A 26,310-nucleotide genomic window follows, 5' to 3' on the forward strand; every position below is an offset into this window, starting at 1 on the left:
TATTGTGAAAACACAGAATGTAAGGAAGATGAGGCGCAGAGTAAGCAGGTTCGCATTTGTGACTTCATAGCCAGGAATACCGGAAATGCACTTTAACAGAGACATTTTAAAACAAAAAGTTTTAACACAGCTAGTTGAACTGTAAACAGAAAAAAAACAAAAAGGGAAGTTCGTAGCTGGATCAGTAGACAGGCGAACCACAAAGACAGCGCTTAACGTCTTCCAGGGAGAATCTCGTAACTACTTGTCCACGACAACCGCGTGAGAAAAAGTAGGAGCCTCGATGTTGAGTTATTTCGGTCCTAGTGTGGTCCGTGGGGTACGGGAGCGGCATTTGAGTGTGAGCGGTGTACCCAGTGGCTTGTGCCATGGTGGCAATTCTGTCATGCTGTCTATGTTTCCTAGTGAAGGTGTACTTAAGCACACAGTCGTGTCAAGTATGGGTTTGTGGAGGCTTGCCAGTATTGTGTCCCAATTAGTGGCTATTGGGTATTTGTAGAGCCCAAGTTTATCTTCTCGGTGGAGGGCAATGCTTTCTGCCCAGACCAACATGGATTGCAGCTGTACTTAATAGCATGGTGGGTCAGATGCATAGCACTTGCGGGTAATGAGTCTCTTAGCTAATAGAAGTCTCAGGTCCAGAAACCGGGACGTGAGTCTGTGCTTTTTGTACCTGCAGAAGAGTCAGAGAACACAAGCCTCCCAAGTGAACAGGATGTTCCGGTCCACACAGTGGGATAGTCGGTGCAGCAACGTATTCCAATAGTGTGGGCATGCCCGTAACATATGTAGCAAGTCAGCGTTTATCAAATGGCAGTGAAGGCATTCGGCATCTGTACGGCTGAAGTATCTGTTAATTTTATCAAGTGTGAGGTAAGCTCTCTGGGTAATATAGTATTGTATCAGCCGGAACTGCAAATTGCACAGCACGCGTACTGGGCTTTCTAATTCCTTGTCTTTATATGATTGTCCACGATCAGCCTCCCAGGGGATCAGCCTCCTAGGGGTAAAGAGGTATGGTGATGCAGCGAGTCAGCCAGCCAGCACACCAAGTACCTACTCCTGCCAAACATGAGCAGATATTGCAGGGTAAGGTGCATGGTAGGCCCTTGGGTGAGGTCCCCAATGTCTGCCTCAGCGTTCCTGTAAGAGAGTGATAAAGAAGGAAACCCTTCAGGGGGCAAACCAGTACCCTCCATTAGGGCTTCATGTCGAAGGAGTGTTCCACTATTGCAAAGATCACCCAGGGTGTGGACTCCAGCAGTGTGCCATGGCGCCAATTCCTTTGCCATGGTGGCATGGTGGCCCCGTCTGACAACCTGCACTTTAATCCAAACAGTTAATCTCAGTATGAAGAATGGAACTCAAACAACTCCTATACCATGAATGGCAAAGATGACACTGGCTTTTGATGTTTCAAGGTACCAGAGTGAGACAGCATGTTCATTGTAGACAGACAAAGGATAATCTTTTACCCATTCCACCATCAATGGAAAATGAAGTACAGGAAGATATTAGCTAACTACCACCGCTGTCACAAACTCTGCAGAGCTCAAACAATCACTCCCTTTTGTGCCCCTTCCTCAAACCTGGGTGTAACGTCTTTCACAAAAATCACACAAAGAAGTACGGGGTTCCCTAATAAATCAAAGAGTAAACGTCAGGGGTACAATTTGCGCCCTCGATTACTTGAGATCCTTATTAGAAAGATAAAGTCAGTATGAGGTCAGTGAATTGCTGTGGAGTATTGGAAGGACACGGGGGAATTCCCTTTACGGACTAGGTGGTCTCACACACTATATAGTGTCATGCTTCATCATTTGACCACCTAGTCCCACCCAGGTAGGACAGTGCCACCTGGGCAGACTCAACCTCACTATTAAAGGAACAGGAGGGAGTGCGTAAATAAATTCTTGGTCTGGAAAGATCGGGATCCAGCTAATTTAGGGGAAATAAAAACACCTAACCAGCCACCTGTATGAAGTTACAATTTAATAATGGTGTCTGTTTGGTGTGGTTAAAAACAAAGTGGAACACCTCCGTGAGAACAAGGACTCTCAGGGTCACCTATCTAAAAAACGGTAGCCAACATGTTTCCGCCCTTAATAGTGAGCCAAGGAAGGTCTTTGGGCATTAATCAGGGCCTCGGATCCCTAAGACTCAAAATTAGAGTTTAAAGAAACTCTTCTCAATTAGTGAAAAGTGTAAGATGTAAAGTAAAAGGCCTACCTTACCCAAGGGATTACCTTGAGGTGGCCTGGGGAATACAAAACAACAAAAAAGCAATTAAAGCATTAGTGAAACACAGCACTGCACAGCAAACCAACCACACAAGTGACATGGAAATGTACTCATGCACAGAATAAATACATACATGGTAGGCAATACTACCACTAAAGGGAAGTAGAAAATCTTACCCTATCCCTAGAGGCTAGTGGCCTCTGGTATCCAGGAGGGGGAGTGTCCCTTATTGTCAAACACTAAGGTTAACATAAAAGAAAAGAAGCAAGGTAAGGGGGGTACACACTTCAATGGGAAGATAACCCAAGGTTATGTCAGCGTCTGTAGAAGAAAAAACTAAACAGAAAGGGGCCCAGCAGGTTACCAGCATTATCTGGGAAGGAGGGGCTGGTTGGAAGGTCTAAGCCAGAAGAAAGTAATTGGAAGGACTAATAAAAGTTGTAGTCAGAAACGGATAGTGCAAGAACGAACACAAGGAAATAAGAAGGGAGATATCTTATCTGTGTTGCGTGAAGTCCGATCAGTCACTCACTGCATCAAAGGGGGCGCTCGCTGTGCGCCTATGCCGTCCTCTCCTTGGACCGCTTGGTAGAAACGGTCAAGGGGAGACGGTCTCTTTATTGAGGGTGTTGGAAGTATGGCGCGCAAAATCAGCGTCATCATTAATGGTGGCCCTTGTAACAGGTGTTGGAAATCACTGCCGCGGGCCCGCGGTGCAGTCGGAAATCCGGCGTGGAGACCGGAAACGTGTCTCCCACATCTGGTCCGGCGACCGAGCCCTGAACTGTAGGAGGTCCGGGGCAGCTGGGAATAGGAGTTTACGGCTGCCGCGTGGAGCTCCGAGGCACTGTGGGAGACCCGCGGTCGCTGGGAAATGTAGTCCCCAGGGGCGCGCAGAGATCCACTAAACGGGATATATAGAAATGCTCAGAGGAGGAGAAAAAAGAGAAAAGGGGTAACCCGGGGGAAAGAAGAAGGTGGAGAAGGGGGGAGTGGGGAAGCAAGGAAAGGTTGGATGGAGGTTGGTGGACGGGGAAAGAAAAGAGTGGGAAGGGGGGGAGGGGAAAAAAGGAAAAACAAAGGAAAACAAAGGTTGGGGGACGGGCAAGATGGGAGGGAATAGTGGAAAAAGTTAAATAAAATACAAAATAAAAAAACAAACAAAAACAAACAAAGCTGAAACTTGAAAATTAAAAAAAAGGTGAAGGGGAAAGGAAGGGGGTAAAAAGGAGAAGAGGAAAGAAGGAAGGGAGATGGCAGAATGGAAGGCGCCAAGGACAGTGAAGGAAAGAGGAGTAGAGGGGGGAGGTGGAAAAAAGGAAAAGGGGGAGGACGGAAACAACCAAACCAATGGGGAAGACGAAAAGAGGGGGAAAAAAAAGGGAACAAGAACACAGAGGGAGGAACGGGAGAGGCCAGCGTGGCAAAAAGTAGAGAGAACTCATTTGTTAAGTGAGAACCACAGGATCTCGTCGTTCAGACTGTCAATGTCTGAGTGTAATCTCCAGACCCAGCGCTGTTCAACCAAGAACAGCTTCTGCGTCATGTTGGTAGTCGTTGGAGGCAGTTGCTCTAGGACAGTCCAGGATAAGTCATCTGGAGAATGGTTGTTTGAGAGGAAATGGCTAGTCAGCTTGGTAGCATCACGTTTGCAACGGATCGTGCTTCTATGCTCACAGATCCTCGTGCTAAACTTCCTGGTGGTCATTCCCACATATTTGAGTTGGCAGGGACATTTAATCAGATAAATACCGTTCTTACTGTTGCAGTTAGTAAGTGATTTTTGTACCCATGGTGTCTTTAGGTCTAGGTTTATTGTTGTAGATTTGTGAGTCAACCGACAGACGCTAAAGTTGCCACAGGGGTGGTGCCCTGTTGGTGGGGGTAAATGCCAGAGTGTAGTTTGTCTGGTGTGGGATTTTTCTTTAGGTCTTGTATGGACCACCATATCACGTATATTCGCGGCTCTCTTGTAGGCATGTAACGGCTGCTGAAAAGGTAGGCCTCCAGACGTGAGGATCTTCCAATCTTCTTTAATGATTCTCTGGATCCTGTTAGATAGTGGGTTAAAGGTGGTAACGCACACTATTTGTTCCATGTTAGGTTTGGTTGTAGTAGGTGGTCCCTATTGTTATTGCGTGCTCTTTTGCAGGCTCTTCTGACCAGATGTGTTGGATAGTCCTTAGCTTGTAGTTTGGTGGCCAGTTTATCAGCATGCTTGCGATAGTCTGTTAAAGTTGAGCAGTTCTGTCGCAGACGTAGAAATTGTCCCACAGGGAGGTTCTCCTTCAGGACCCGCGGATGGAAGCTCTGAAACTGTAACAAGTTGTTGCAGTCCGTCGGTTTGTAATACACCTCCGTGGCCAGGGCTCCGTCATTTTCATAAATGAGTAGGTCCAGGAACGGCAACCGGTTGTCACCTATTGTCATGGTGAAATTCAGAAAAGGATAAGCTGTATTAAGCCAATTAGAGAAGGTGAGAGTCTCTTCTTCTTTAGTTCCTGTCCAGACCAATAGGATGTCATCTATATATCGTTTCCAAAGCTTGATCTGCTGTAGGAATGGGTTATCTTCATGAAGAACCACCTGCCTCTCAAAGTTGTTGACATAGAGGCATGCCAGACTAGGGGCAAATGTGCTGCCCATCGACGTTCCTTGTATCTGTAAGAAGAAACATTTTTCAAATTTGAAATAGTTCCTGGTCAGTGCCAAGTGTGCCAGATCCAGTATAAAATCAGGAGGCGCACGTGACTCTCCTCTATTGGCTTCGAGAAGATTAATGATAACCTCCAGTGTGGCCTCCTGGGGGATATTAGTGTATAGGGATTCCACGTCCAATGTGATCAAGAGTTCTTTGGTTTTGTCAAAGGACAAGGAATCTAGCAGTACCAGCACATCAGTGGTGTCCTTGCGATAAGTTGGAATTTATTTTACTAATGGCTGTAGGAAGAAATCCACAAACTGAGAGAGAGGCTCTAATCCCGAGCCAATACCGGATACTATTGGTCTGCCTGGAGGAGGGATCTTTGCTTTGTGCACCTTTGGAAGAATATAGAAATAAGGAATTATTGGGTTTGCTTGTACCAGGAAAGCTGCTTCATGTTGGGTGAGCCAGTCGTTCTCAATGCCTTTCGTCACAAGGAAGGAGATTTCCTCTTGGATGTCAGATGTGGGATCTCGGGACAGGCATTTATAATGTTGGGTGTTACCCAGCAAATGCTCACATTCGTCTCTGATGACGGTAAGATTACCGTTGCTCCGCCTTTGTCAGCTGGTTTAATGATTATGGTAGGGTCAGATGTCAGACATTTCAAAGCCTTGAGTTCATCCATGCTCATGTTATGGTATGCTTTTTTCAATGTCTCGGTGAGTCCACTTATTTTTCGAGACACTGACTTCTCAAATGCCAAGACCTCAGGGGGCATTTGTCCTGTGGTCGGACAAAAGGTGGATTTAGGACATAGTCCTGTATTTTGTTCTGGTGCCTCAAAATTCTTGCCTAAAAAGAAGGTCTTTAGGCGGATTTTGCGGAACAGACCTGCTAGTTCTGTTCTAGTTTTAAATAGATCAATTTTGGGTGTAGGAACAAAATTCAGGCCGTTGTTCAATGCTTTAGTTTCAAGTTCACTAAGTATCCGGTTACTCAAATTGATAATGTTGTTCTTTTTATCTCTCGGACGCTAGTGTAACATCTTCCACAACAGTCGCATATTATTTCAGACACACGGGTGCTGGAGACATTGGTCTTGGCTACATTCAGTCTATTCAGGTAACATCAGACACATCACTTCAATCACACCATCTAATAGTCCTCCTGCAGCAAGAGGTGAAAACTCTGCTGCTGAAATGAGTGACCAAATAAGACCTTATTAGGGACCAAGGCACAGGAGTGTACTCAAGATGCTTCTATATATAGGGGGAGGGGATGGTATGGAGAAGGATACTGACAAGAAGATGCCAATCTTAGATCTCAGGAGTCTAAACCAGTACACCAACTGCGGAATATCACACATTTTATAAACCAGAGGCCCTCCTTGGTAATGTTATACCACTGAAATACCTGACAGGGGTAACTCTTCTAATAGAGCATTGCTACATGGTATCATATGGGACCACTCCCTTATCAATAATGGCGCCTACACAACTAAAGAAATAAACAACTTTACTTTAATGTCTTTTATACATGGTGTGAGATACAGAATCAATTATGTCCTGACTTTGAGAGCTTTAACCAGCAGGGTTTTCTAATAGGAAATCCTTGAACCTGGGCTATCAAGCCACAATCCCTTAATATTGGACATAGATGCTAGAAGAATTATTGCACCCATGAAATCATGAATGTATCTTAATTTAGGCTACCAGAAGAAAAGAAACCGGTGTACTCCCAATTTAAACAATATATAGAATATAACAAAGGAACTGTAACTTCACAACAAACATTGTGTGGGGCTGGTAAAGTGTTAGAAATGGGCTTTCTGGTTGGCTAGGGTATGCACCTAAGCCAGGCAGACCCACCCACTCTAGTAAGAGCGAGGGATTTCCACACCCAAGATAACCCCTGCTCAACCCCTTGGTAGCATGGCACAAGCAGTCAGGCTTATCCCAGAGGCAATGTGTAAAGCGATTGCAAAACACACACAACACACATGGCACAATATATACACCACAAAGGGAATACAACACCCAGTTATATAAAAATAAACTGCATTGCATAAAACATCATTAGACTAAAAGCGACGTGTAACAGTAATACCCTGCTACACAAGCAGTTGTCGGAACATAAAACAGGTTGCAGTACTCTGCAAAAGTCAGCAGTAGTCAGATAAACACAGATGTTACCGGTATCCTGCAATACAAGCAATAGTCAGGTTGTCATTACCATCACAAATGCATATGGCAGAATGAACATACTATCATGAATACCTAGACATCATCATGGGTGCACATAAAATGAAACATTCCCATTAGGCACGTCAGGCCCCCAAAAAATGAACATATCATTCCGAACATAGTTTTAGATAGGCCAAGACATAATCATGGAGGTCCATACCAAGGAACAACTCCATCTGGCCCACTCTCATAGGAGAGACATTATGGCATAACCTGCTTTAAGGGTGTCATTATCCATACCAAGATAAATGGGGAAAAAGGCACAAGTGCCTCTGCTAGCAGTGGGGAGACCTTTCAGGGTCCCCCGTGTAGAGCCGAGTGCCCAGAACAAACCTCTGGCAGCTGCCCGTGTCCATGTGGAGCGGCTACAAAACTACAATGGCTCTGCGCTCAGCCGCCTCCAACTGGGAGCGTGCCCGGACCCTCCAAAGGGCTTCCTGGGTCGCTGCTGTCCTCTTCAGGGTGGGGGGTGGGGTAGCCCAGACCTGTGGAACCCACAGTACCTTCTCGCAGGCAGATGAGGGGGAGTGCGGAATGGCTTAAGCCGGCTACGTCTCCCTTTCATGCTCCGCACCCCAGTTGAGTGAAATTACCAGCTCGGGAGGCGTGACTCAGCTCTCCAGCCCAACCGGCAGGAAGATCCTCCGTCCTGCCCAGTTGGCAGGCATTGATACTTTTCTTGAGGGCCTGGCGCCTCCTCCCACAAGCGCAGCCACTCCTCTGGACCCGTCTGTGTCGCGGCGGTATTTTCTCCCAAGGGAGTTCCTTCTGGTGCCCCAGGGCAGGACACGGAGCGCGTTCAACCATGCTAGCTCCACAGCTTCTCGTGCTGGAGGGGGGTGCAATCACAAGGACACAGGGCGCTCTTCCTGCGCCCGGGGTGCACACAGATAAAGGGATTAAAAAGAAAAGTAAAGCACTCCTAAATAATACCACCAATGCTTCCCTTGCACTGGGAAAAATAGATGGCAAAGCACTCTTCCTTCCCTTCGAAGAAGGGGAAATGCAGGGGAAACGGGGGGATGCACACCACCCAGCCCCTGGAGACAGTAATGGGGGCACAGGGCTGCAGGGCCTAAGCAAGCAGGCCAGCACAAAGGCTCAAAGGCAGTGGTAGTCCCACTCAGTGACCTAGCAAGTCGCAGGTCAGCACAACAGCAGAGCAGTCCCAAGGCGGTTCCTGGCGAGTTCTTCCAGAAGCATCCAGTGTCCAGTTCAGTAGTACATTAGTGTATAAAAATGTGGGGGAAAACCCCCTGTACTTATACTTATTTTGCGCAGCCTCCACAAAAAAGGGAGAAGGGGTTCCAACCAGTACTAACCAGTTGCAGGAGTGTCCCCATTCTCCTCCAGCACTTGCTTCAGACATCAGTGGGGTTAAACGAGCCCTTTTTATGAGGTCAGGGCACCGCCTTTATAGATGGAGGTGTGCCCCGCCTTTCCCTCTCCCAACCCAGGAAGGCCATTCAATATGCAAAGGCACTTTTGTGACACCTGCACCCTCCCTGTGTACAGGCTGTCTAAAAAGTATGCACAAAGCCTAGCCTCACTCTGCCCCAGACATGGATTGGAGTCAAGCTGTAAAACACCAGTCATGAGCACAGAGAAATGCCCACTTTTTAAAGTGGCATTTTTATAATGGTGATAAAAAAATCCACCTATACCAGTAAGCTGCATTTCTCACTACCCTTACAACCATACCAAACATGCCTATGCCACCTCTCATAGATCCGACAATACCATCTAGACATATGTTAGAGTATTTCCAATGCAATCCTATGAGAGAGGCAGCAATCATAGTACTGAAATACTAGACAGTATGTTTGTCACTACCAGGACAGGCCACACAACCAGGCAAGTGTCCTGCCTTTTACCCACACTGCACCCTGCCCATAGGGCTTGCTAGGACCTACCTTAGGGGTGACTTATATGGAGTACAAGGGGAGTACCAGGCCTGGCAAGTCATTTTAGATGCCAGGTCACTGTGGCAGTAAACTGCGCATGCAGGCCCTGTGGTAGCAGGCCTGGGATAGGTTTGAAAGGCTACTTCTGTGGGTGACGCAAGCAGCGCTGCAGGCCCACTAGTAGCATTTAATTTACAGGCCCTGGTTATAGGGATACCACTGTACATGGGACTTACAGGTAAATAATAATGTGCCAATTTGGTGTAAGCCAATCATACCAGATTTAGAAGGGAGAGCACATGCACTTTAGCACGTATCAGCAGTGATAAAGTGCTCAGAGTCCTAGAGCCAACAAAAAGAGTCAGAAAAAATAGGAGGAGGAAGCCAAAAGTTTGGAGATGACCCTGTAAAATAAAGTAACTGCAAGCAACTATAAGAGAGACTCTGGTGAAGGAGAGCACTACAACACGCACAAAAGTGAAACTCAAGCAAGCGGACCACATTATATAACTAATCTTACTCAAGAATACAATGTTCATCGCGAAAGAGAGAGAGATCAAGACAACTGGAGAAGGAAAATTTACCATAACACACTTTTCACTGATGAAGAGAAATACTCCCTACATACATTGTATTATCAACACTATGAACATTATGTGAAAGGGCTCTTAGCCACACAATTGAAATAAAGAATGTAATCTCTACATACACCGGCAAAACATTGCAAATACTTTTGCAAATGTTTAGAAGATCTGCATAAAAAAGTAGAAAAAGTTGGGGGGGGATGCTAACATTGGGAAAGAAGAAGATTTAATGAGCTTCCCAGTTACAAACTCAGCTAGCAAAGAATTGTTGGAAGGAGACATTTTCTTAGAGGAAATAAAAGAAGCAACCGCTTAATGGTGAACAACAATATGCAGGTTTTAAGGAAGCAGACACCACTGGCTTCTTCGATTCTTTTTCCAATAAAGCCATCATAATAATGTGAATTCCATAAAATTTGAAAAGCATACTACAAAACTGTTATATACAGGTTTTAAGTAAGCAGACAACACTGGTGTATTCTATTCTTTTTTCAAATAAAGCCATTATAACAATATTTCCCAAAACTAACGAAGATCATTTATACAATGTTAAATAATGCATCATCTCACTAATCAATCTGTATATGAAGATCATGGAGAAAAATCTAATAACTAGGCTCCACGAGGTCATTCCATCACTGATTCATAATTCACAAGTGGGTTTCATCCCTGGAAGGAACTCAAGACATCATCTCTGCACTCATTCCCACATGCTGTGGATACAAAAAGTCCCAAAATCCAATGTTGGCCTTCTCCTTCGATTCAGAGAAGGCTTTGGGTGAGTGGAGTGGGACTATCGCTTTAGAATACCTTAGTGATTTAATCTAGGTGACAGCTTTATATCACAATAGCTCTATAAATGTCCACAAGAACAAGTGGCGTGGGATTTTCCTATCAAATGAAAAGCATTTCTATACATGGACAATGTCATTATAACGATATAAAACACAAAACGTCATTAACCCATGAACTGAACCACGATTTTCATACATGGAAGACCCTAAACCTAGCACTTTGGGGACATATTCAAGTAATCAAAATTATGACAGCTCCAAGATAAAATATATGTGCTGAGTATGCTCCTGTCAGCTATCCACCTCACCTATTTTGTCGAATTGACCTAGACATAAAACGTTTTCCATGGAACAGTGATGAGCCATGTGTTAAACCGCAAAGTTACATGCACACACAATGATATCTGGGCAACGACTTCCACAAATAGAGATGTAGCACAGAGCTCTTTCCAAAACTGATCCGCATACAGCAGACACCTCCCTCCCCACCACCCCTTTGGTCCAAGCTTTAACTAAATACTTTACTAATGCATAATGGTGAAAAAGATATCTATCCCACAACCAAATTTCCATTATATGGAATGGACCTGGAGACCAGTTCACTGGTATTAGTGTGGCTATCTGCTTAGAGATGAAGACTGACCCATACTTTCACTTAGATACACATATATGGAACAATGACACAATAATAACAGGCGACAAACCCATCAACTTTCATAATTAGCGAATAAAGGATATTAGATCAGTGCTTCCCAAACATTTTAGAATCTTGGCCACAATTGTTAGAACAACAAACGTTTGCCACTCCTCTAGCTTTAAAGGACATAGGAGTGTTTTGTTTTTAATGTAGCTAAAACAATGTGTGGTAGCGCACTGTCATTTAGGACAGCATATTTTTGGAGGTACTTTCTCCAAATACAGGCAATTGGCTTTTCAATCACCTATGAATTTAGTGTTGTTACATGACTTACTGGACACACCTGTTGTACCTTCCACTTGGGGAGATGGATGGCCACCTCATTAACAATAGCTAAAGTGTGAATTTTACACCACTGGGAAATCAGTGACCCTCCCCACACACGAGAAATGGCTTGCCAAGATTTTTCGCTTAGTCTCCTACGAGAGGATTATAAAGAATGTGCAAGACTAAATAGGTCGTTTCAACAGTGTGTGGCACCCTCTAATAGAAAAATTACAAGACTTGACTACATCCAGTATTTATCAGTACAGACATGAATTGACACTCAATGAACCCTCAAATGATCTGACATAACAATTTAACAACACTCCTTTAGATACCACCCCCATAAGTGTATGTCACTAAGCCACCCTCAACCAGTGTGATGCTTCATACTCCTCACCATCATTTTTAAGATACGAGGTCCATGATCCAACATCTCACAGACCTTTACTGCTCTGCTTGAATTTGACTGTAATATGTTGTCTGTTTTAATATTCATTTTGTTTTCCAATTAAGCTAGGCTTTAAATCAAAATGTTAACGTTATAGTAGACTTGGTTTAATGAATTAAGGTGTAAAGTGTCCCTTTGTCATGCACATATAGACAACATGATTTTATAAAACGGTTTCGTAAAAAAATAAATGATTATCTTTGGACAAAAAAGCAGATGTTCCCTTCTCTCTTCTCTCGAAATCCAATATGTTTTTTCTTTTCTTGACTTTACAACCCACCTTTTAGGTTCTGGTTGTAACCTTTGACGCATATGCATCCCACAAATTAGATCAGTGGTTGGGATTGGCACTAGAAATAAATTTAAAAAATCTGACGTATTTTAAACTTGCTTTCATTCTGGAATAAAGTGCTTGTGGAGAGAGGCATTATAATATTAAAGGTGGATTACTATAATGCACTATATGCTGGTCCTTTCTAGCTTTTCCACTCAACTAACTACAGGTATCTAAAAAAGTGCAACCTTTAGAGCCATCACTGAACAGACCTGATATCACCATGCCTCATTTAGTTCAAGGCTAGCTGCTTTGGATTCGCGTGTCTCAACTACCTGGCACCTGGTTATTTACCTTTTGAGCTCATGCCTTATTTTCCGCCGGGAATCTTCACACCAAACTATAAAAGGTGCCCCTGATAGACCCCATATTTTGCGGTGGTCGCTACTTTACAGTTCAGATTCTCCTGCATTAGAATAAACTCCAGATAAACTTAAGAAAGGCACCCTCAATTACTGGCTTCAGGGTAAAGCTGAACTGACGTTTAAGCTCGTTTGGTACGCAGGCATTTTTAAAGATCAGTTCCAAGAGACATGGCCCTGGTTTCATGAGATTTAGAAATGTAATCAGTGACATCATATGTAACCTGAAATCCTTCCTCTGACTCCCACTAAATGAACGAGAGACCTTCAAAACACTTTTACCTCGTACATATGGCATGCCATTGACACTCACCCAGCTATCTTGCTAAGCCCTATACCTCTTCCTAACTGACCAGAAGCCTCATGTCTGTAAATCAATGCCTACTGTAGTCGGAATCTTTCAAATACGGTAGGTATGGAGGTTGATCAGATTACGTTAAGGTCTCCTTCCTGCGGAACACCCTACATCTTCATTTGACACTGAATATAAACCACCACAAATTTAGAAGTTCCTTCAACACTCAGGGGGTCATTCCGACCCCGGCGGGCGCCGCCCGCCGGGCGGAAACCGCCCAAACACCGCCCCGCGGTCAAATGACCGCGGGGACAATTTTAACTTTCCCGCTGGGCCGGCGGGCGATCTTCAAAAGATCGCCCGCCGGCCCAGCGGGAAAGCCCCAGCAAAGATGAAGCCGGCTCCGAATGGAGCCGGCGGATTTGCTGGGGTGCGACGGGTGCAGTTGCACCCGTCGCGATTTTCAGTGTCTGCTATGCAGACACTGAAAATCTTTGTGGGGCCCTGTTAGGGGGCCCCTGCAGTGCCCATGCCATTGGCATGGGCACTGCAGGGGCCCCCAGGGGCCCCAAGACACCCGTTCCCGCCAGCCAGGTTCTGGCGGTTAAAACCGCCAGAACCAGGCTGGCGGGAAGGGGGTTGGAATCCCCATGGCGGCACTGCTTGCAGCGCCGCCATGGAGGATTCTTTTGGGCAGGGGTAAACCGGCGGGAAACCGCCGGTTGCCCTTTTCTGACCGCGGCTTTCCCGCCGCGGTCAGAATTGCCCATGTAGCACCGCCAGCCTGTTGGCGGTGCTACCCCCGGCCTCCACCCTGGCGGTCATAGACCGCCAGGGTCAGAATCAGGCCCTCTGTCTTAACTCTGGCACATGGATAATTATATATGGTACATAACAGCCTTTTCCAGTTTGATCCTAGTCCCAGCCTGGTTAGTCACCTATGACTAACTTTGCATCTTGTTGGGTACATATGTATCTGCAGGTTATCGACATGTATTGTCAAACCTCTGCCAGAGAACTAACATCTTCTCTACCACCAGTTTGGCAAATGTAATTTAATGCAACTCGCCACTCCCGCAGAGGTCTCAGACCACCGCAGGACAGTCAGTGGGGCTCTAAAAATCCAAATAAGTGATTAATAAATGCAACCCAGCATACCTTACAAATATGGAATACATCAATATAACACTTTATACATGTCATTTTAACCACACCCCTAACACATACATTTCAAGTCAATATCAATTGAATGGTTTCACACATAAACTTAAAATGTTGAAGTACTATTTCGGACACACCGTTTGAATCGTAGAGACATTTTATTTTCTTTGTTTAAATGTGTATGTAAATCATCCATGCAAATAGTAAAGTCATTCAAATCTCGCTAGACATATTTAGGCATGAGTGGATGTTCTTTCTCTTACTCTTGCAATTCCCGTGGGTCTGGTTCATTGTTCTTATTTTTCTTTAAGTCATAGTTGTCCATCTGGAGGACTGGATCCTTCAGTACTGTTAAAACATTTGAAAGAATATATATTTCCATGAAAGAAATGTTTGTGTAAATACTTTTCATTGACATTCTTTCACAAGTGACTTTACGTCAGTCTTTATCGAGTACAATCTCAAGAAAAACAAATTACATAAGTGTATATTGGTCTCAATATAATACCTCTGGAATGCCACAGTACTATAACACGTAAAAGCAAAACAAATCAAGAAGTCATCATATTTCTCAGTCGAATTCATCCCCTACTGAACACTCATTCAGGTTCATTTAAATTCTGTCCTTCAGGGTAAAATATCATAAGGGCTCTGAGTTTGGGGGTGGGGGCACAACATCTCCCTCTGTTAATTACCTACGTAGTCAGGAACTCCCACATGGTGAGGAAATGATCCCTTGCTTTGTTGGTATACACAGCCTTTCGACTGCCATGGTCTTACATATTCCTCAACACTATGGGCCTTATTACAAGTAGGGAGGTCTATAGAGTGCCGCACTCGCGGTCGGTCCGCCAGGGAACCGCCAGTTCCGCCAGGATCTCGGATGGTGGATGCTGCAAGCAGCCCTGCCCTGTGGATTACAACCCCCTTCTCCGCTAGCAGTTTCATGGCAATAGCACTGCCATGAAAAGGCTGGCAGAGAAGGGGTGCAAGGTGCCCCAGGGGGCCCTGCACTTCCCATGCACTTGGCATGGGCAGTGTAGGGGGTCTCCCTGGCCAGCACCCTCGCAATGCGAGGGTGCTGGTGCACCCTGCAGGCGACAGAATTGCCGCTGACTGGATTACAAGCCGGAGACAATGCTGTAGCCTGTTTACCGATAGGCTGGCTGGCGGAAACTTAGGTGTCTACCCGCCAACCTAGCAGGAAACCAATAATAGCTCCCGCGGGGTGGTCACCCCGTAGGCAGCGGCCACCCTGTCGGGAGTTTGGCGAACTGAGTTTTCTGTCCGCCAAACTCATAATGGGGCCCTATATGTACATAGTGAGCTAAAACATTATTTCCAATGTCTGACCAGTGCAATTCTAGCTATACAAATATTGTTGGTATATCTATTTCCTGGTACCTTGAGTAACCACCTCTCACTTCAAGGGGGGCAAACACAATATTGAAACAGCTGGAGCAGTGAGTATGACAAAACCCACCATTTCTCTAATAAAGGCAACAAACTCCTTCCAATATGTCACTATTTTATGGCAGTCCCACCAAATATGAAAAGATGTGCCTTCCCTGCTGTACAATCTCCCGCACGTATTGGCCTTCCCTGAGGACATCTTATGTAGCGTTTCTGCAGTAATAAACCACCCAGTTATAATTCACCTCTGAATCTCTAAGTTGGCTGTTCTTTTATATGTTCTGCAAAAGGTTTTCCCACCTCTCTCATGTTTCTATGTCTAAGTCTCTTTCCTAACTGGTCCTATACTACCGTGGTTCTTTCTTTCAAAGGAGCTGAAAAATATATAAAGAGCAGAGACCTATCCTCTGGGTCCATGGTATGAGGTGAGGAGCTTCTCCCCTATTGTCAGTGCTTTTTCTTTTTTGCCTTCGTACGTCTGGTTGGAGTATCCATTGTCTGATTTGTTTACACCAGAATCTTTCCGTTTCCAGTAGGCTACATGTTTTCTTATATTGAACAAAAGATTTGATTCGCCCACCATTAAACAATCATCTCGCATTTATCCTCCTACAGTTTGAGAACTGCAGCATAGCAGCCTGGGTATTATATTGATTTGATTGATACAGCCCAACTAAGGTACATACAGGTTATGCCATTTCCTTAAGTCACCCTGAATTTTGCTATAAAGTTTGCATACTCTGCATAAAGTCACCACATACCACCCTGAGAGTGAGGGCTTCAGTTGTATGCCCAGGTGCCTGATCACTCTGTCAATAAACTAGAAGGGAACCTTCTAAGCTATCCCTTGGCCCCTTCCCCAGGAAACCCCAGAGGTAATCATTTTGTATTTTGCTTGTTTATGTTGTAGCCTGAGTCTTGATTGTATTTATGATTTCCATCAACACTTACAGTATGACGTGAAAAAGGACATACCAGTCTTTTTCACCCAGAAACTCTGTGTATAGTCACTCTTGCCTTTGGGCCAAGATAGCTAGCCAATTCCATATTTAGAAATTGGTCCCTTAGGCTGAATGAACAAATTACTTACTTTCAGTAACTTTCTTTGAGATAGATAATGTATCAAACTGCACATTTCTCACCTTTTGTGTATTCCCTAGACCTCTGACTGGATACGGAACATCTTCAGCAGTACTCCTGCGCGCCAACAGCTGGTGCAGTGTGACTCCACACCGACTTGGTTCCTCTCCGGAAGGGAAGTGCTTCACTGCGTAAAAGCTTCACCCGTGTGTGCTGATATCAGTTGCTTTCAATCCTGTCTGGGCCCCCCAGACGCAGCGTCCAATAACAGATTGGTTTGGACCAGTGTGCAGATCTCTAGACAGGGGACCTTCTTAAGCGCAAAAGAGCCCAGTTCACACAAGGGGGAGGATGGGACTGTTGGTAAGGAACCTGTAGTTAGAGTATTTACTAGATCAAAATGTTAGCAAAAGTAAATAACTTGGTCTGAAAAATACTTCTCATCGCAGATTCCACAACATTTAACCCAATGGCAGGTGTATACTAATTTTGTTAAACTGAAATTTACAACCTCAGGAGGTAGGTCAAAAGCAGTCAACTGCTGCCGCTCAATTGTCAAGCATGAAGGTCGAGACTGTGCAGGCCGGGGATGCAAGCTCTTGCCCTGCAGCTGTAACAGAAGATCCTTCTGAAGCGGCAGCCTGATAGGATGACAAATGCTCATGCCCAGGAGTTATGGATAATACTTTCTCCTTGCCCAGTCTGGTGCCACTGAATGACTTGGGCCCGGTCATTCCAGATTTTCTTCATTACTCGGGGTAAGATAAGTATCAGCGGTAACGTGAACAGGAGGCACGAGAGACAGAGAGAGGACAGAAAGAGAGAGGGCAAGAGAGTGTGGAGAGAGAGAGAGAGAGAGGAGACACACACACAGCTATCACTTTCGTGAAGAGCTAAGGAGCACTGGTGAGGCCAAATGGGGGCACAGCAAACTTGAAATGCTCCTGCCCCACCATGAACTGCAGATACCATCTGTGAGCCTGAAGGACAGGTATATGAAAATAAGCATCCTGCAGGTCCAATGCTATTATTCAGTTGAGGGCAGACAGGACCTGGGCCAGGAAGGCACTGAGAGAACAAAGGCATAAAACTGGACAAAGGTCTCCGTCCTTCTTTGGCACCAGAAAGCAGTGGGGATAAAAACCACCGCTACTTCTGGCGGTGACACCCACTCTGTGGCTCATTCAGCCAGAAGGGCCTTCACTTTCTGCTGCAAAAGGGATAGATGGTCCTCCATCAGCCATTCTGGGGATGGTGGAATTTGCGGCGTGGTGGCAATGAATGGTAGGGTAATCCCGCTGCACAACCTGTAGGACTCACTTGTCCAAAGGCACCAACTGCCACCCAGGTACAAAGTGCAGGATCCTGCCTCTGAGAGGGTGGCTCTGTACTGAGAAGGACACATTAAAGAGATATTGAAGCTGTGGCAGGTGGAAAGGCAGAAGATCGGGCTGTACGCTGCGGAGGAGTTTGCTGGAATGGCTTTATCTGCTGGCAGTATTGAAAGCCCTACTATAGCCACGGTGGGGATAGAATTGGTGGTGTGTCTGATGTGAAGGAACGATCAGATGCAACAAACGTGCTGTGGCCCTACTATTTTTAAAGCATTCAAAGTCTGCAAACAGGTGATAACCATCAAATGGCATGTCCATTAAGGTGGACTGTATGACGCTGAAAAAGCCTGTGGACCTCATCCAATCATGTCACACTATTGCCAATTATCCTACTGAGGCAATCCGTGGTGTCTAAGCCACTTCGAATACTACATTTAGCTGAATTACAGCCGTCTTGCTCGGCTCATGTGAGAGCGGGATGCAAATCTTTCAGAACACCAAGCATGATGTGAGCAATACAGTCTCAAAGGGTGTGGGTATAACACCCCAGGAGGCAGCTGGCATTCACAGTAGTGGATTAAAACATGTGTTTCCCAAATGTTACCAAGTGTTTTGATTCCTATTCTTCTGAAGGTGTAGGAAATGTCACGGTTTCAGGCTGGTCTGATCAGGACTCTGGTTGGGACACCCCTTGAGGTCACCGAATATCCTAAAGAGGTAGTATACTGGGGAAGAAGAGCAGCTAAAGGCATACACGGAAAGGACAGCTATGAACAGGCACAGGAAAGTAAAAGCAGAGCAACCCTTGTGTGAACAAACAGGAAACAGATACTAGTGGACAAACACGCTGGGGTTGTACACAGAGTAAGGCGCAGAACCTCCCACAGTGACAGGGAATCTCAATGCCTCTGTGCAGTTTGCTCTTACAGATAGTCACCCTGCCTGCCCCATAGAAAGGAGGCAGCAGAAGTGATTCTGTCTCTGGACCCTAGAGCACAAACAAGGATAGTACGTACGTACATACACAGGACACGCTCTTGTGGGTCCAGCTGGAAACACAGTGGCGATTCCTGAGAAAACAGCAATGGCACACTGTCACTGTTAGGCACAAAAGACAACGTATAACACTAGACAAGGATGGGGGCTGGAATTGCCTCCTGGAAACCAGGAGCCAACCACAGTACAAAGGAGGACACTTATACACTGGTGAAGACTGATAAAACACTTACCAGACACAAAGAACCAAGAAGAAACAGAAACAGAAGGGAACAAACAAAGAGGCAGAGGCAAGAACTGGGAACAGGCTCAGGTTGAAGTATAGGCGGGACTAGGACTTGAAAACAGGGTGCAAATGTTTGGCTGGAACAAACAGAGATAGGACTGGGAAACTGAGAGCAGGCTCTGGCTGGAACGGGCAAGGAGAGGACTGGAATACAGGGAGTAGGGATGAGTAGTAAACAGGACTGGGAAACAGAGAGCAGGTTCAGGCTGAAACAAGGTAGGAGCGGGGCAGAGAAACAGGGAGCAGGCTCTGGAAGAAACAAATAGGTACAAGGCTAAGAGATAGGGAGCAGACTCTGGCTGGAACAATCAGGAGCAGGGCAGAGAAACAGGAAACAGGATCAAGCTGGAACAGAACAGGAGCAAAACTGGAACACCATCCGACAAAGGGTCTGCAACACAAAGGAATCGAAGTCCAATGCACGACGGGGAGCTTGAGGAAATGGCTGCTTATAAGCAGTTCCAAGCTGGGCTGCACAGGAGAGGTCACAGGTGTGTGTAGTTTCAGACACTTGCAAGTCCTGGAGGAGAGGATCCGGTGAAAAGGAGCAACTGGACTTCTCCCATTGAAAACAATGGGAAACAGAATCCGGGCTTTCCTGACTACCAGGCTGTGCATTATGGGATTTGCAGTCCCAGGAAGCAAATGTAGTACTACACAAGTGTCCCATGGAGAAAAGAGAATCAAACAGGAGTCAGCAAGGGACTCTAGATAGGTGTTCAAGGTGATTCCTAGGCTTCTGACAGTCCTCTTACAGCGCCCCCTGGAAATGGGACGACAGAGTCGTAACAGGAAATGCATTTGGGGTACTTTTACTCGCTGAGGCCTGCACGACTTCCTGGTATGGGGTGCTGAGTTAAAAGATATGAGGATGAGTCAGGGTCAGATAATGGGATAGAGCTATTTACCTTTTTACTAGAGGTCCGGAACAGGTTTATACACAGGCCAGAAGAAGGGTGTCTGTAATGGCCTAATTTGTAGAAGTAACGGCTCAATATTGGTTTGGCCAGGCTGGAGCTTCGCAGTAAGGATAGCGGTCTTCACCTTCATTGTGGGCAACTGTTGGTCAAGGACATCAGCCACCCTCTATGTAAGCACTGTGAAAGAGGTGCAATTTTCTGTTACAGGGCCTGCTGAAGAAACTAATCCATTGTATGGTGGGGTGGCCACGCCTCTGGCATCGTGGAGATCTTCATACCAGTTATCATCAGTGTATGTTTGGGAAATCTTGGCCTACAGGACCATGGGATCATTATCAGAATCTGTTCCGAATAAGGCATGTAGTATGTGGGCCCATCCAGGAGACAGGGTAGTGGTACCTGAGTCTGAAGGGATACCCAAAGGTTGCAAACCAACTAGATGAAGGTATGATGCCGGTTGAGGTTGAATCGAAGCAGACTCCGAATCAGAGAGCAAAATAGGTTATGCTTCATCGTCTAGCACTGATGCTCCATGATCTGGGGTGGGTTATGGCGCTTCCAACAGAGTAGGCTTGAAGCCAGAACAACGCCTGAAGTGGCTTCTTCAACATCTGGCATCAATGCTTCATGATCCAGAATGGATTATGGTGGCAGGATCAGAGTCACCTTCAAAGCCATGACAAAACCCGTATGGGTCCAGATGGTCCAACTGGAAGTCCTCACAGTTAATTGGGGGCCAGGTGTGTGCCAGAGGGAGCTAGTAACGAGCTAAATAAGCAAAACATGGCATCATGAAAGTTGTGGATTTGCTGCTGCATCACCGATTGACCTAGAAATTTGGGTTGGCTCGCAAAAAGGGTCTGTAATTGCTCTAATGCAGATTGGCTTTGGGAGTGAGGCCAAGTACTTTGATACTCTTGCGTCTTACCTGGAGCTTGAGAGTGGCAGGAAGGGGCTGAGTCCCGCTTGGACTTTTTGTGTCTTCTTCAACTTACCTAAAGACTTTGAGTGTGACCAAGATCGGCCATGGGAACGACTTCAGGACTGGTTCTGTGCCCTTCGACCTCGACCTGACCAGTCACGGCATGCACTTTTTCAGTGCATGGCAACATAGAGTTTGGCTTTGTGTTCCCAGGCGGCCTTTTGATTCATTAGGGGGAAGTCACTGCAGGCCATGGAGTCGAGTTCTGACCCCAAGCACCACAGGCAAACCTGATGGGGATCTGTCATAGATACTTGTTTGCAACCCTCCCTACAAGGCTTGAGTCCTGCAGTTTTAACAGGTGACACTTTCCCTAGCACACTCGTTTTCTGAAATTAAGGCTTAGAGAGACAAGGGGTAACTCCAAATCCATATCTGGTGGCACGGAATGAAAGGAACTAATGTCAGCAAGCATGATTGATGCTTATATGCAATTCAGCATGCCACTTTCAGAGCAGAGCAAAGTCTGTGTGGAGCTGCACAACACCACCTGCTGGCATGCAATGGTACTACTGAAGATTTCCCAGATCCTGTCTGACATCCTGGGGAATATTCAAAAGGTGAGGCATTTACAGTTAGAAGTATTCATCAGAATTCAACTTCATAAATGTTGATGAAGGCTTTTTCAGCGTTCAGTGCCACAAGAATTGTCTTTAGGTTTTTGCGCCTCACCTTTTTAACAGAGAGAGCTAGACTTAGAACACTGTCTAAGGTTTGTGTTGCCATAATAAAAAGTGTCTGGACCTCGTCTATCAGTCTGGAGGCAATGGGGGAGGTCTCAAAGCTGGTACCTTGATATAGATTTCAACATCTAGATTCAACAGTATGATCAGCCTGGATCTTGTACATTTGGGTTGGTCTTTTCCTGGTTTGGTAATTACCATGATTATGGAATCTTCCAGAGCTGGTGTGATCCTCCCCGTTGTCCATATGAAACAATCTTTTAAAGAGAGGAATTAGTTTGACTACATATGATTTGTAGAACTCATCACAGATGACATCTGGCTCTGGGCTTTCAAGGTTTTAATTGCAGCTCTAATCTTTTCTTCTAGTATAAAGGCACCTAATTCATCTTCTTGTTCTGCTGAGATGTGGAGGCAATACGACACCCTCTAGAAAATACCCTGCATTCCTATCACTCCTTCTTTAGAATACAATTTTGCTTAAAATGATTTAAATATTTCTGCTTTTGTCCCGTTTTTATACTTCACATGTCCGTCAGTTGCTTTCAGGCTCAGAGTACTTTCCCTATTAATTTTATGTTTAAGCATGTTAGAAAAAAGGCAGTGAGCTTTGCCACACATCTCATAAACTTTCTTTTTAACATGAAGAGAGCTCTTTCCACTTTGTTGATTCGCATGGTTCGAAGTTGCCCCTTAATACTGGTAAGTGTTTCTCATATCTACCCTTGTCTCCGATTGTTCGTGTTTCTCTTCTGCCATTTTCAGTTAAGTCTCTAATTGAGCCTGTCTGTCTCTTAGTTGTGGTTGCTTTTGCCATAACCGGCCCCTTGTGACAACCTTGAATGCATCCCAAAGGATAGTAGGGGAGACCTCAACTGAGTTGTTCAATTCCCAGTATTCAGCTATGGCTTTTGAGATTTTCTCCCTTTAGGATATATTTATCCAGTCTCTAACATTTGTCTCTGTGTTGTTTGTAAACCCTTTCAGAGTGATCCAGACTATGGCATGATTAGAACTAATACTGCTCCTATTCCCACCTTGGCAAGCATCTCAATTTTTTGGCTAGCAAGTAAAATTATATTGATTCTTGAGCTTGTGTGGTGCACAGGTGAGAAGAACGAATAGTCCCACTCTCCAGGGTGTGTGACCCTCCAGGCATACTCTAAGCATAGATCTGCAGTTGCTCTGTGACCTTAGGCAACATCTTTCTACTTGAACTCCATTCTCCAGAGGATCTGTCTAACCTTTCTTAAATTATTGTGTTGAAGCCACTTAGTAATCATTAGTCCCCTTTTGCTACGCAGCAAGCTTCCTTAACCTTTCCCAGAAAGCTGTCTTGACCATGATTTAGTGCATAAAGTATTATAAATGTTATTATCTATTATTGAAGTGATTTTGAAATCAGAATGGCTACTACATGTTTTCCTGTATGTACTGGTACAAAACTGTGTGGATTTGAATCTGAGAGTCTCCATATTTTAAGTGTGTTTCCAGCATTACCACTATTTGGGTCTTTGCAAAGTCAGGAAGGTGTAAACCCTCTTACATATAGAAGGGAAATAAAGCCTCACAAATGTGTTTAATGGTATTGTATGCTCCTATGTGTGCTTATGCTTATCTATTGAGGTTCTCCCTCATTCCCTGATAAGCAACGATCTTAATATTTATCAATGGTAAACTTAGAATGAAAATCATTCGCACCCAATATCCTCTTGGACTCACACCCCTCTTTCGTTGCTTCTCTCATCTGTTTTTGTTCAGTTTTGTCCAAAGATTTTAAGACCTTCCTGGGATGTATGAACATGATTTTTCTTATTATTCATTGGAAGGTGACCCTGCATAGAAATGTTGATATGAGACTTTTTATTCTTCTGTCCAAAGTCTCTGTAAGTGGGTTGGGTTTATTGCAGTTCTCCAGGGTCTGGGTGAGGTATTTTAGAAGGATCAGGGATTGTTTCTTTGCTACCCAGAGGATCTCTTCTTTTTGTGGGAAAAATGGGAATTTGACCACAATACATTTTGGTCTGTCTCTATGGTGCCCCTATTCCTGGGCTGTGCTCTATCTGTTCCCTGTACTGTACACAGTTTTCCTTCTTTTAGTTGAGGTACCTGTTAATACTGCTTGTGAATAGGTTGCTACGTCAGCTCCCTCATGCCCTCCCTTGTGTTCAGAAATCTAATATTATCTCTCCTCTACCCATTCTCTAAGTCCTCACATTTCAGTTGAAATATATTTTCTTGAGTTTCTAGGTGTGTGATTTTCGTGGTTAAATCTTTCTTTTTGTCTACAATTTCCTGTAGTGGCCTTTCCATTTAAACCACTCCTGATCCTATTTGATTTATAGATTGCTTAAAGGTTACAATGATATCAATAATACTCTTTTAACACTGTCCACCTCCAGGTGACGGTCCTTTCTCCATCTTTGTGCAGCTTTTGTAACCATGCTTTTAATCATTTTTCATTAGGGCTTGGTCTTCTTTCCTGGCCACGAGCTTACGCAGTGGAACTGATATATTGAATCACTGTGACTATTCTGCGCTTGTCTTTGGTGCGATAATGCATTTAGTCTCTTTTCACCCTTCTTTTCTTGTCTACACTGCATTCAGCACTTTCCTTCAAGCAGGTGACTGTTATATTGTGCTACTCATGAGCCTTTTATATCTATTGAAGATTAATAGATATGTATAAGCTTTCATCTACATTTAATTAGCTCTCTCAACACCTCTTGATGAGCTATAATACTGTGTTGCTATCACATGTCGCCGTCCAGGCCTCTAGTGTCAGGCACTAAGTGTCATATCTTTCTGTCCGTATCTTGATTACATCTTCCTTTTCATCAAGGATTTTTTGGTAAAAAGTCAAGAATACTTATTCTTTATACCTTTCCTGCTTCGCATACTGAGCGTGATGTCCCAGAGCGTTATTGGTCTACTCAAGGAGCACATACCTTTCAGTTTAGGACACTGTACAACCTGAAAACCTCTGCCATCCATGAGGGTTGGCCCAGCTGAAGCCGCCCTGAAATTATATTGTTACAGTTTGGTGGTGATTGGAGGTGCAGACACAACAGAGATCTGAGAGTGATAGGCATGCCGCAGCCCATGGCTGAGGTCCAAGATGGGGGGATTTGGCAGAAAACATATAGCTGGGAGGTTTGGAGGCCAACTGTGACCAATCTCCAATATGAGGAGGTCTGTGTGGTACAGGGGGATTTGCAGGAGAACCAGAGCGAGAGAGACAACAGCTGGAAGTGGTTAAAGAGAGCAGAGGCGGATGAAGCAGCTGGCAGTGGGAGCTCTATAAATCAGATGCACCTGCTGACTGACACACAAGTCGGTGGCTGCCAACACTGACCTCCTGAGATCTCTGCACAGAAGTCACCTACTGAATAACAGTGGCACCACAGGTGAACCAGTGGGATGTAACAATGGACTCCTGACCCAACTGCCTAGGCAACAACACAGAGGCCTGCAGGGAAAAGAAGACAAAGGTGCAGGTGGTGATAGCCCTATAACCAAGGGATCTGTCCATACACATCCGCTGTGGAGAGAACACCCACCAGGTGTGGAATAGGAACTCTGGGGACAGCTCACAGTTGGAGGGACAATCAAACCATCCCCTCTCCACCCTAGTGTTAATGCAATGGCTTTGTCTCTACGACTAATGGTGAGTCAGCTACTAACACAAGAATCTGTCATGGTGTCCTTAATCAAAGTGACACCTGGCAAATATTGTGCATTTACCCTGTACCAAACCTGCTCAATTGAAATTGTGTGACTAGAAAGCTAAGGAGTAAGGAGGGCCTCGGGCACAATTAGCTGCATGTGAACACTCCCTTGATATTGCAATATCCCTGCCAAAAATTACTTTGGGCAAGAATACTTACAGCATGGGAAAACCAAGAGCTGTGTGGGTCCAGACAAAGTTTCAGGGCAGCAACCACCGACCCTCAAATCCCCACGTGGACCACTGATGAGTCCCAAAAGAAGGACAACGGTTCCCATTGATTCTCTCCCAGACCCACCGATAAATTAGACTCAATCCTTAATGCCATTGTTGCACTAGAGAAGCTCTAGAACACAACATTGACATTGTGACAATTGGCATGGCTGTGCTCTGCTGTTATAAAGATGATATGCAGATCTGTAAAGTGTGCTATCACGCAGGAGGGTTTCCTGACACCGAGCAGATGAAAGTTTAGCCACACGAAAGGCCTAGTGGGACTACTTGAAAAGCCAGGTGTTTAGCTCATTGCAGAATTCAAGAAGTGAGGAGGAGGCTCTTACGTGTAGCAGTGGGTCATTCCATGCTTTAGGAGTGATGTAGGAGGAGGCTAAGCTGCCAGATTTGGTTTTCCATTTGCATGGCATTTGTGCAGGTAGGAGTCCAGTCTAGTGGAGGTGTGTAGAAAGTTTGTGAAAGCAGTGTCAATTGTTGAGTTAGACTAGGCCAGTGTTATGTAGTGCCTTGAAAGTGTAAAAAAGGAGTCTGAATTGTGCTAGTTTGTGAATGTTTGTGAAAGGGGAGCCAGTGGAGCTCCTTTAGGTGTCGTGTGATATGACTGCAGGGTGGGAGGTTGGGAGTGATTTTGGTTGCAGAATTCTCAATTGTGTTTGCAGCATTCTGGTGAGTTTTTTG

At 45.1% G+C, this 26,310-nt stretch overlaps 1 protein-coding gene across 1 annotated transcript in view; it reads right to left on the reverse strand.

Moving 5' to 3' along the window:
• UBE2U (ubiquitin conjugating enzyme E2 U) overlaps positions 1-26,310 on the reverse strand; it is a 355,949-nt gene that overhangs the window by 59,864 nt on the left and 269,775 nt on the right. The window contains exon 9 of the mRNA XM_069232516.1: positions 14,241-14,325. Within this exon, the coding sequence (XP_069088617.1) occupies positions 14,241-14,325 (85 nt within the window). The remainder of the gene's footprint in view (positions 1-14,240; positions 14,326-26,310) is intronic.

The sequence above is a fragment of the Pleurodeles waltl genome, chromosome 4_2 (genome assembly GCF_031143425.1).
Source record: "Pleurodeles waltl isolate 20211129_DDA chromosome 4_2, aPleWal1.hap1.20221129, whole genome shotgun sequence".
Taxonomy (NCBI): domain Eukaryota; kingdom Metazoa; phylum Chordata; class Amphibia; order Caudata; family Salamandridae; genus Pleurodeles; species Pleurodeles waltl.